Source organism: Echeneis naucrates, chromosome 20 (genome assembly GCF_900963305.1).
Source record: "Echeneis naucrates chromosome 20, fEcheNa1.1, whole genome shotgun sequence".
Taxonomy (NCBI): domain Eukaryota; kingdom Metazoa; phylum Chordata; class Actinopteri; order Carangiformes; family Echeneidae; genus Echeneis; species Echeneis naucrates.
In genome coordinates, this window is record NC_042530.1 from 8,450,651 (window position 1) to 8,462,916 (window position 12,266).

At 39.5% G+C, this 12,266-nt stretch overlaps 1 protein-coding gene across 1 annotated transcript; it reads right to left on the reverse strand.

Moving 5' to 3' along the window:
- Positions 1-100: 100 nt before the first annotated feature.
- On the reverse strand, positions 101-12,080 carry cspp1a (centrosome and spindle pole associated protein 1a). Its single transcript, XM_029529660.1, is given in 26 exon segments — positions 101-482; positions 786-933; positions 1,023-1,132; positions 1,695-1,758; positions 1,851-1,882; positions 1,955-2,092; positions 3,907-4,043; positions 4,527-4,653; positions 4,792-4,852; positions 4,932-5,068; positions 5,141-5,267; positions 5,370-5,513; positions 6,548-6,606; positions 6,709-6,843; positions 6,955-7,102; positions 7,414-7,495; positions 8,630-8,946; positions 9,130-9,187; positions 9,295-9,391; positions 9,514-9,602; positions 10,114-10,194; positions 10,299-10,660; positions 10,847-10,948; positions 11,477-11,557; positions 11,668-11,765; positions 11,859-12,080. Coding segments are annotated over 26 exon segments (3,108 nt in total). The 5' UTR covers positions 11,908-12,080; the 3' UTR covers positions 101-357.
- Between the last annotated feature and the right edge of the window lie 186 nt (positions 12,081-12,266).

A 12,266-nucleotide genomic window follows, 5' to 3' on the forward strand; every position in this document is an offset into this window, starting at 1 on the left:
TAAAATATGCAGTCTATATGATAACGGAGCATTTACAGACCTTATGACACGTGCATGAGCTAAATTAAACCTAAAGAGCTAAACTCTGTCTGGCTCAGAGATAACTTAAGTTTATTCTCGTCGAATCTAAAAGACAATATTTTTTACAAGTAGACTGGTTTCTCATAAGTTTAGGAAGCTCTGTAACTACAGCCCACTTTTAACATGTTTGACAAAGTAAAGTGATTCAAGGACAATGAAGCAACGATGTTCGTACTCATCCAGCACTTGAATTGGCAGAAAAGGGAGCTTTTCAAACCTCTGTTGGTGCAGTTTCCCATCCCATCCTTCCCATCCTCCTGTTTGGAGTCTCTGTGGTCAGTATTTTACTGCAGCAGAGGTGCCAGGCTGTAACCAAGATTCTGTGGCATGAGTCTCCACAGAGATGGGCCTCTCCAGAGCAGGATGCAAAAATGAGACATCTCCCTCGTCAGCCGACTCGTCTGGAGAGTGCAGAGGCTTATCCATCACACGTTTCTTAAGACAGTCTGAGATTTCTAAAGTTTCCAAAGTATAAAATGTTGTAATACTGTACACGTTTTTGTTTTTATCAGCTTCAGGTTAGACATTATTTATTAGCACAAGAATTATATGTAAGAAAGGAGGAAACAAAGCTAAATGTTCTAAGAGGTGAAAATTCATCTGAAGTATGAAATGGCACTTTTTTTCCCATCCTCTTTTACTGCAATATTTGACTAATTTGAACTTTTCTTATGTGTAACAGCCTGTAAATAGTTCAATCTCACCTGATTTGCTGTGATGTTTTAGAGTGTGTGAGTCTTTTCCCATGATACGGCGCCGGTTGTGGGTTTTGACTTTGACCTCATCATTCAGGTTGTTTGGTGACCATAGAAAATCTGGTTGGGTCTCACGCTTCCTCTGATTTATAGAAATCTGTTAAGGATTTAAAATCAGATGGTTTAAAAGTGTAGAAACGTGAACTAATCAGTACTGAAATCAGATCATCATCGATGGCACCATACATCATAGCCATAGGCCCTCCTTGGGGCTGTCCTCTCTTGTCGCTGTGCTGAGGGCTGAGCAGTTCTTTGCTGATAAATTTCCTCTTCACATGCATCACCACTGTAGACATCTGACAAAGTCCAAAGCATCCATCATTACACACAGCTATTTACAGCTGGACAGAGACTGGGGACATAAAGTTTCATTTAAGTGTTTATTTTATGTATATGTGGTGGAAAAAGGTTTTTCAATGAAAGGAGGGGAGACGGAAAAAGGGTGGGAGACTTTAAAAATCTTCCTTCCTGTAGCAGGCTTGTCAACAGTTTTTAAATGCCATTATTCCCAAAGCCTGGCACTGTGCTATCTCTACCCTGCAGCTGTCACAGGCACTTTCTACTCTGCACTGGCAAGAGCCTGCAGCACAGAGACATGAGCTGGCATGTGCTACAAAAACACCTGGCACACAGAAAGAAGCAAATTAGCCTGACACACAGACTAGTGTAGTTTGTTATTTTGAGGGTGAATGTAGTTGACCCCCTGAGCCATGTCACCTTTGTGGAAGACATCTGGAGCTTTAGAAAAGGAAAAATCCCAGTGTGTCTCCACTGACGTAAACATTGTTTCCTACTTGAAAGCCAGAGAAAAGAGGAACAGACACCATCTTTACAAACAGGCTGCTTAGCCAAGCTTACCAATAAAAGCAGTTTCAGATGGCAATACAGAGTCTCTGTGGATAAAGCGCCGAGGTTGGTCCCTCTGAGAGAAGATGCAAACAAAAGTAGGCACCAATCAAACAACTCCTAGCCATTAAAGTCAGACTGTCAGAATGAAGATGCATTACAACTCACAGGATAAGGCTGCTGTTGTTGGTTCATAAAGTCTGAAGAGAAAAGGCAGCAATTAATGAAAAAGAGCAAGCTTTTTGAGGAAACTGTTGTGTCTGTTTTCTGACCTTGTGTTTCCTGTCTCTTCATTAGCCTGATTTTGCGCCCTTGCTCGCGTAGAAGCGCCTGTTGCTGGATGTCCAGACTTTGTGCATCAGTGGGAGGATCAGGATACATGTGAAGGAGTTCCTCACGAGATGCAGAGTCTGACAAATGAAAAGGTTAGAAGAGAAAGCTTGATTACTGTTTAAGATATTGTCCAATATCTGGAATAAATATTGTTGCATTAGCACAGTGACAAATAATATCAAATGCAAAGTCAGGAAAAACACACAAAAGATGATCATTGAAAACAAATCAACAATTTTCATGTTTCAGTAGCTTCTAATTGCCTCCGTTTCTTATTGTCTCTTTCTCCAGTCTCTCATACAGCAGATTGGCTGTAATGCTGAAGCTCCACAGACTGGTCTTCCTACTGCATCCAAGGTGTAACTACAAAGAGACCATCTGATGCAACTTTCAGAGATAAGATAAAAGTCTAAATTGACGAGTGAAAGTTGGAAAAGCAATAAAGTCAATTAGTGACCAAATAGCATGTCTTCCTATTTTGTTTGTTTCACATGCAGCTGGTGATGGGATCGGCTCTTTTACTTTTACTGACTCAGGTCTTGTAATCTCGTTCAGTAAAATGAACAAATCTTTTTTCAAGTCATTCATTCATTTTGTTCAACCAGTGTGGGACTGCAGTGAGTAATGACTGAAGAAGTACAGCTTTCAAACACTGAAGAGCAACATGGTTTGCTTCAACTATTGAGCACCCTTTTGGGCCATAGCCTATTGAAGATGAAATTACTGATTACTTCATTTGCCAGTAGGAGAGTGTGCTGCCTATCATTAAAAAATTCTCATTGTATGATGGCTGTTCACTTTAGCCTACCTGCTCACTGAAGTTTATGTGTACGAATTGTATGAATTTGTTACAACAGAAAGGCAAATTAAACATCCATCCCATAGCTATGTAGCTAATGTTAACGTTTGCGCTAATATCAGATAAGCTCTCCTCACCAGTAATAACAGCATTGGTCATGTTACTGCTGTAACCACGTGAATAATGAACGAAAGAGCCGAAGACCCGTAGTTGTGAGTCATGAACGAATCACTCATTTCTACACTAAGAATATGCAGCAGAAAGATCCGTTCGTGAACGAATCTGAGCCTGTGGACCAGGGAAAGATGAATGAATCACCCACTTGCCAAAGACTTTTTACTCCCAAGTCATACAAAAGATGAATTCAAAATGAACGAATTGTTCACAAACGACACGTCACTGCAAATTTCAGCCCTGCAGGCCTCTCAGACTCCTGCATTAACTCTGTCTGGGAACATATCCAAAGTCAATTCCTTGGTTTTTTTGTGCATTCTCTATTCAGTGCCAAACTGCCTGTCACCAATGGACGCCATGACCTCATGAGATTGAAGTTTCACTGTGGCCAGAGAGACACAGAGGAATGATGAGGCTCTGGAAAGTCTAAGCCATTTGGCAGTGCCCAGTTGGTTTGATTGCAATGATCCTGTTTCTTCATCTTTACATCAACACCATGACTAAGGCAATTATAAAAAGGGTGCAGTGACTTCCTCAAAGTTGGCAAAGTAGGTTCGCTGAGAGTAGGAATGCAAAGTCAACTATTGCGATTTAGTTACGGTTGAAATAAACATGTTTGTCATTAAAGATGACACTCTGTTCAAAGCTGTTTCCACTTTCACACAAGACTATTAAAAAAGTCTAATTACAGTTTTTAAGATCATTGCATGACATCTGCTTGCAGTAATCTTGAAATTGAAGGATGGCACTGCTATTCAGGGGATCACTGCTCAGGCTGTTGTAACACATTTTAAGTATATAAACTGAAGAAGAAAGTACATGGTGTTTTCTTTGCAGTGTCCTAAAATTGATCTGTGAATAAAAATGTTCCTTAAAAAATGAAACCAATGTATGATTAATGAAAATGTCTGTAATTACCTCTGGATTTAAGCTGGTTGAACTCCCTGATGTTTTTCATGCTGACATGTGCAGCATCACTGTAAATTCTTGTAGCTGTTGGTTTGTCTGCTTGATGCGCTGAGTCGAAGGCATCCACTCTGAGACGTCTCCCGGGCCTGAGCAAAGGACTTTTAACAGAACTACCTCTAATCACTCTGTAAAGACATTTCTACAATTTGGCAATAGTGTGTTATTCTGGACTTCAGCAACATTCTGGATCCTGCACTGCAGCCAACCCTGCTGATCTTAATCGGTGAAATCAGATTAATAGAACATTTTTCTGTTGGGACTCATACTGTTCTTTTATTTCAGTAATGATTTGACCTGGGTCACTTTCATTAGCTCAAGAATACCTTTTTAAATATGCATATAGCGCAAATAACATTTGTCATTAACCAAGACAGAATTTTTATTCACCTTCATGCATCTGGGTGTCATTTGGGTGACACTGAACCTGAAGGGTTAGAGCACATCTAATTGCTCTTCTAAATTACTTGTTTTAAACCTAGAAAAAAAAAAATAGCTAAAAATCCAATTTATTCTTGGCATGTTAAACTTACGCATATAACACCTGCTACAGAGGTGGTTGATTGTATTACCTGCTGGAGGGAGTGTAGTAACTCTCCTGCTGATCTGTTTGGCCCAGCTGAACCTCCAAGTCTTTCTGCTCTTTCCTTAGGAACCTACGGAGCGCTGACAGCTCTCTAATGACTTCCTGGTGATCATCTAAAGCAAGCAGAGGGAGTGAGAGGGGATAGAGACGAAGATGGAAATAGGAAATGTTTAAGTAGGAATTTTTAATTTATGAACAATTAGGGGTTTGATTTCAAAGCAGGGGTGGCAAAAAAATAAAGACAGTCTCACCTTGTAACTGGGGTAATTTCAGAGAGTCAGGTCGGTATTGTGGTGCTGACACAGAGCGCTCCTGTTACGAAATTGTGAACATTATGTATTATACATTTCTCAAACACCATAATGGATGTGCAAGTATTTGCATCCAACACTGACTAACTTACAGGCCTGGAGGAGACTTGACTAACAACAGAGGAAGGACTGGATGACACGTTCGTCTGCTTTTTCTGCAAAGTTGGGATGGGAGGAGATGGCTCCCTCTGTGCAATTATGAACAGAAGACAAATTTCTTGCCAAAGATTTTTAATAAAATTGAAAGCCACAGCATTTGTTTCTTTGTAGGTTTACTGTACCTCATAACTCTGGACCCTTTTCTCCTCTTTGTCCCTGCTACTCTGAGGTCCCTTCTTTTCAGCCTGTTGGTCCAGTCGCTTCTTGTTTTCCTCATTCTGGCCAGGGGTTTTAGAATCTGTGACCCAACTTTGGTTCTCCAGAGAGTAAAGAAAACAGTTTCTTAATGACAATTGCAGTCTGAGGGAAGTTCCTTCCCTGATTTAAGCAGGTCATCGATGACGAGATAAGTTCCTCACCTTAGTCTTCTTTTGCTTGCTTTGCTCCTCCTCATATTCTTGCTGTATACGAGCTCTTTGCTCCATGAGCCGCCTTTCTTCTTTTTCCTCCTCAATCCTTATTCGGTCTCTCTCCTCTTCCTGCTTTTTTTTGTTTTCCTGTATCTGTTGGTATTGACAAAGTAAAATTACACTTGCAGTTACTTTAAAACTTCTTTAAAGGGTTTGGGATGACTAAAATGCCTATCAATAATAAAAATATTTTTTTAAAAGATCACGAAAATATGTACACACTAAGACATTCAGTTGACCCTTCCTCAGGCTGTTACCTGCACAGATTATAGATTTGGCCAGCGGCCAACCGTGGACCCAGACCCTGAGCCTTCAACAGGACCACATGCAATGAAAGATTAAACATAGCAATACAAATAATAGCCAGAGCCCTGTCACATGGAGCATATTAAAGGTTTATTTGCCCCAACTGGCTTCACAACACACAAAGGTGATTCTGTAAAAACAGACATTCGAGGCTGGCTATCATGGCATCATTTAATCACAAAAACTAAATGAAACAAAAAAAAAAATAATAATAATAATAATAAAAAAAAAAATCACACATTCACTTACCTCACATATTTGTTTAGCTGGAATGAAAGTAAAATGTCTAGAATAATCATACTGTTCAACAACTAAATATGGACCCAGTGCTGATCCAGTGTTTTTGTTTCTTTCAGCTTAGACACAATTGAATTTCAATGTAGATTTAATACATCTGCCAAATTTATAACAAAGACCTCCTGAAGTGAAACGGGGAAAGAAAAAGCTCTTTGTGACTTATGCTCAGCTATTTTTCGCTGGCCTTGATGGCTATAAAACTGTCTGCAAATTGCAGTTTTAGGCCTACAGTATACTTCTTACAAATTCAGTTTTGGGTCTGTGATCCGGTGCCGGTGCTGGACCAGATCCTCTTGTCTGGATTTAAAGCCAACAGCAGAACAGCTTAGTTAGCCACTGATAGCGACTGTAGCTGCTAGCTGCTAGCTTGAAAATGCCGATGATAGCCCCTGCTAGGTTGCACCAATCCCGTCAAGTCAGGTGATGGTCGATCTTCTTCGATTATATCTAGTTTTTAATTTTTAATCTTGGAAAAGGAGTATCCAAAATATAAGCCACACGGTCTTCTTCTGGACTAGACCTACCTGTTTTTCTAGGGTTTCTCTGTATCTCTTCTGCTGGTGAGTTGTGTGATCATTAAAACCTACAGGAAGCGGTGAAACAGGAGTCAGTGTATAAGAGGAGCAGTAATCACAGTGGAGAGTACAGAAAATAATGACACTTATGGAGAGATACCAGACTTTACCTGATAAATGATGGGAGAGGGGAGCGCTGGCTTGAACTCCAGGAGTGTCTCCATTTCTCATGAAAATGTTTTGTGTCTGGTCAGAAAAATTTCTATATGACTCCTGATTGAGCTTGTTTCTTTGGTTCAAGTCATCTGATGGCAAGGGGATATTTATAACTAACACAAGCTGTGTAAGTATTAACCTGGCACATCACAAAAGTATCTCAGGCTTGGCAGACCACATGGAAGTGACACCCAACTTACTGAAAAGGTTGCCATTTTGGTCTTTAATTGGAGCACCTCCTCCACATCGCCCCCAAGGGTTGTATGCCTTCATCTCAGCCTCTATCTTGGAATCATATTGCTCCTTCTCTTCTTTTTCTCTTCTTCTTTGTTCTGCTCTTTCTTTTATCTGGACACAAGGATATGGCAGGATGTTTCAAAAGTTGATGCACTTTCAGAGACCAGCTCAGCAAGTCTGTTTGTCTGCAAGTGTTTTTACAATGCGTTTCTTTTGCCTGAGACGCCATCATGATCTTCTCCCTTTCAAAAATATTTAAGCCAGTCCTTAAAATAAATCAATGTCTGTCATTAATGTGTCAGTGCTGTCTCCTTAACCTAAATATCTGTTAGCAGAACTGTAAGTGAGCAGAAAATGTGGTTCTGTTAAGAATTAGTTTTATACTGCAGGTCTGTCTATGGTGACTAGATGACATGTCATACCTGCTGTCTGAGTGCTTCCTGATAGCTCACTGCACTTTCTCTCCTCCGAATGGTCTTGTCTTCAGAATCCAAGGGAGATGCTCTGTATTGATTAATGAGGCACATATGCACAGGAAGTACAGACATAGTTATTTTACAGGGAGAGTCTTATTCTAAAGAAAATCATTAAATATTTCAGAACAAAAGCAAAAGCTATCTATTCTTTGAAATTGTGCACTCTGAATTAGTCATCTAAATCAATACACTTCCATTGTAAACTTCAAGGTGGCAGGATTGACACTAACTCTGTGAAACAACTGGGTCTGAGAGGAGATTGTTTCTGTAGAGGACTCTGAGCATTTCCAGACTGCTGCACCCATCCAGGCTGATCATCTGATGATGAAAACATAAACACAAGATAATAAATGGGCACTATTCAACAGTTTCATCAGCTATTTGCTGCCACCATCTGCCAGTTTTCCTTTCCAGCAGTTTCTTTCTTTCTTTCTTTGCAGGTCAGGGCAGAAATTTGGCAGCAAAATAAAAACGAAAAGGAAAAAAAGGTAACCAAACAGACCAGCTGGATGAAGTCAGATCCATCTGGATCGGCTAATATCATTACCTATAAACAGTATGCATTTCCCTCTAGCCATAATATCAGTTCTGCTACAAAATGAGACTTATGAATTGCTATGCTAAGTCCCGTTGGCCATTGACAAGGCCAGAGTCGTCTACAGAGAAGTCTAGGCCTTTATTTTAAACAATGTGAATTACTGCCACCTAAAGAACAAGTGTCATTTACTGCAAATAAGTTTAGGACCATGAACCAGATAGCATTGAAAACAGTTTAACAACAAATAAAAAAAACATCCTGGAAATACAGTAGGTAAAATAAGAGCAACATGATATTGTTGCTCTTATATTTTCATATATATATTTAATGTCAGTCTGCCATTAAAACCATGCTACTACAAAAATTTCTAACAAATTTATATTTTTGTTTTGAAAAATGTAAACTTATACTTTGATAGTGATGAAGATGAGAATCCAATGGATTTCTAGTTCCACCGTAGTAATAGGCTGAATCATATGGAGTCTGATTATTAATTATAGTTGGAGGTATTGGTGGAGGGACATTAGCAACCCTGAAAGAAAAAAATAACAGAAACTACAGTGATTTAAGAGCAAAGCTGATAATTTTACCCATATCTAGGAAGACAAAGCAGCAGTAAAATACCTTGGAATGGCAAATTCTCCAAGCATGTTTGAGAAGTACTTTTGATAGTCCTCGTCCAGAGAGGGGACAACTTGTGCTGATCTTGAGCCAAATCCAGGCATTGTGTTTCCTCCAAGCTGGCCAAGAATTGTACTGTCCACATGAACCGTTTCCTGTGGCTCACTCTGTTCTGTATTTTCAGTAGGTTTGTTATCTTTAGACCTTGGATTTGGGTCCTTCGCTATGACCAGTGGATCTGTTCCAAACTTATAGGGAGTATCTCGTATCCGGCTGACATGCTGGTGGTTTACAACTCCAAGTTGCTTAAGACGGTCAGGCTGTGAAGGTGATGCATCAAGCAAAAGGGATCCATCACAAAAAATAATAATAATAAAGAAAAAAATCAGTCAAGATTATTGAGAAAAACTCTCAAAATTTGAGTTGTTGCTCAAGAGGTCCAGCCATGTTATGTGATGTTAAATAGCATGTTTTAGCTCATTCTTGTAATGCCAGTCTCCAACCTTTTTTTCAGGGTCTGTGGCTCCTGTGGCTGCAACCCTCAGCTCAAGTGTCTTCTCCCTTAAAACAAAAGCTAGTGCAAATCATCCCATTGTTTCTGTCTTGATAATTGCTGATGTGCCAGCTAAAACAACTCTGATTAAAGTGTTAATTTAAGGAGAGATTACCTCATCTTATTACTCTGCTGTTCTGCAATTTGTTTCCGAAGCTCCAGCATATATTGTTCTTTCCTCAACTGAGAAGCTGTCTGTTCTTCTGTTGCCCCTGAATGACAAAACAGTCATAAACATACAAGCAATGATGCCTAAAAAGGGATGATTTCCATCAGTCATTCGAGAGATCAATATATGACTAAAATGAAAATGAAAAACAGAAATGGTATTTACCAATTAGTAGCCCAGTAAACTCAGCTTTATCCTTGGTGCTATTATGTCGAGATCTTGCAGCCCTCTTCATGGTGTCTGGCATTTTCAGACTATTAAATACAGATACAGACACTCTACAAAATAGGCTTCGGCAGTGGATGAGGATAAGATTAAAATCATTTCCGTCATAGCCACACCCAACCACATTAATATTAACACTGCCTGACAATTTGCCTGTTGAGCTTTTTTATCACAAACTAAGACATTAAGAGTCAACCCATATTCTCCAATCAATTAGGTCCCTTGGACAGGGCTGAGGAGAGTAAATGTTTGTCTGGAGCGGGGCCAAGACTGACCCTCTATTGCTGCCCCACGCTGTAACAATTCAACTTAATGACATACACTGGCAAAAATGAAATGCGTCAGCGTGTAAGATAAGTGCTGAAGAGCAATAACGAGGTAATCAATACCTGTGTGGCTATACCCTGCTCTTTTTTTTTTATATATGCAACTTTCTAAGAGGATGTAATTGATTATTGAGCTCAGCGTGTGAATACTGCGGCTATTAAGGATCATTCTGTCTCAGCAAACGAGTTCTTACATCAAAACTGGGCATCTTACTCAGATTTCCAAGGCCTATCATTGTTGTCCTGTTCATTAGCACTAGGGGCCTTCATCTCCTTCATGTCCAGAGGACCACTACTATAGAAATAGAAAGGTGAAGAGAAAATATATTATCATATCTGTTGCTCTCAAATGATGGAGAATACCAGTTTCACAAAATCATACTTTGGAAAAAACTATACCAATTAACTCTGTGGTCTTCGATCTGCCTCTCCATGTTGTATCCAGTCTCTTGATTGTGTCTCTCCTTTCTCCTCCTCTGTCTGAACTCTAGTTCCTCCTCTTTGTCTGTGACTAGCTCTTCCTCAGAGCTATAAGGCTCTTTTGGTCTATAGAGTTGCCAACGCCTTCGTCCCCAATTGCCTGGTTCCCATGTCCCAGTATTTTTTCCATTATCCAATGCATCAGTTACAGTGGCAGCATCTCTCCTGGATGCAGGCCGCTCCCTGTGAGGAGGGTGTGTGTTTGCGTGGGTGTTGAGAATGGGCAGATGAGAGGCTGGTGATGGAATGTGTATAGCATCTGAAGCTTGAACCTGTCCAGGCTGTGAGAGAACATTTGGAAAAATTTTCATTTGAAGAGCATTTACTTTATACAGAAGCTAAAAAAGATGTACATCACATGACAGAAGAATTTTTCTATGAATCATAATTTTTGGTTACAAAGTAAATTTGCTGGTATTCAAAAAAACTCTTTCAATCGATATGTTTCAATTTACTATGCTTCTTACCTGAGAAGTCCCAGGAAGAGTTTGCCTCTTGAAATTTCTGATTTGGGCCTTTTCCTGGAGGAACAGATTGTATTCTTTATTTCTCTCTTCTCTGAGTTTTTCCTGCAAGAGAAATAAATAATCAGGATCAGCCACTTACTTCAAAAAGCATGCTTCAATCAGACCACATTTATAAATCAGCTCTGTGAAATGTATGTGCCACCCTTCATGAGCCCAATCAATTCCTGGGTTAGAGCATTTTGTCATGTTGAAATGCTATTTAAATTAAACTCACTTGAATCTAATTAATTTGACTTGAACCCATAAACCCAGCACCAGAGCCTGATACTTATCCCTTAGACCAATGGGTTACATTAAAAGCTACCAGTAAGTGCTATGTGTGCGAGCACTTGGAGACAAAACCTGTTGCCAAGAAACACAAAGAGCTATAAGATCAACAATTCATATCACTATAAATTGAGGTTCTGCAATACATAGAGACTATTGTTGTGAACAAGGGGATGTGGGTGTCCTATTTTGATGACCAGGGAGAGTTACAGTGTTTACCTTTCTATTGTAATGTCACACTCAGACAAAGAGAGACAAATGCCCAAGCATTCATCCAAGCTATTAAAAAAATACAAAACACACCTTCACTGATATGTTCTCATTAATAGGGAGAGAGAGACCCTGCAGCTGTGGATGAGGTTCTCTAGTTTTCAGATCCTTTTTCTGGAGCAAGAATATAAAATAAAGCTCAGGATGTGTTAGTACAATGCAAAAGAGTGCAAACTTGAAATACAATATGTTTTATTAAAGACTTATTTTATTCATCATCAGACCTTGGCAACATAATCTTTATAGTCCAGTTTAAGCTCCTGCTGAAGTTTCTCTTTTCTCCTTTCGTAGTCAGTTCCCAGCAGCACAGTAAAGCCTAAACCTATAATATACAATACACAGTATAGCATAAATGTATCATAATCACTAAAGTCACAGAATGGAACCTGTCACTGTCAGAGGGTTGCACATATACCTAAATCTAGATGAGGGGTTATTCCTCGCCCTGCTGATGCCGGAGGCATATTTACAGCGTCAACAGTCATGTACTGTGGAAAATATTTAAATATAATAATTGTTATTACACTGCCAAGCTCAACTTACAGGAGTCTTCTAAGAATTTATATTTTACATACCTCGCTTTGCAAGTATGCGTGTTGTATCCCACTTCATTGGTGATATATCGATGTCTGTTTCCTTTAAATGTCCTCGGAAGTCGTCCCATCTTAAAGTATCTTTATGTACAGGGAGGAGTAAACTGAAGCTGTGGATAGCTATCACTATATAACCGTTTAAGCGCTCAGCTGTAACTCTGGCGATGTAAATAAGACGTGGCGTTGTAATATCTATTACTCTATTTTATTATTGTTATCATTATTGTTGT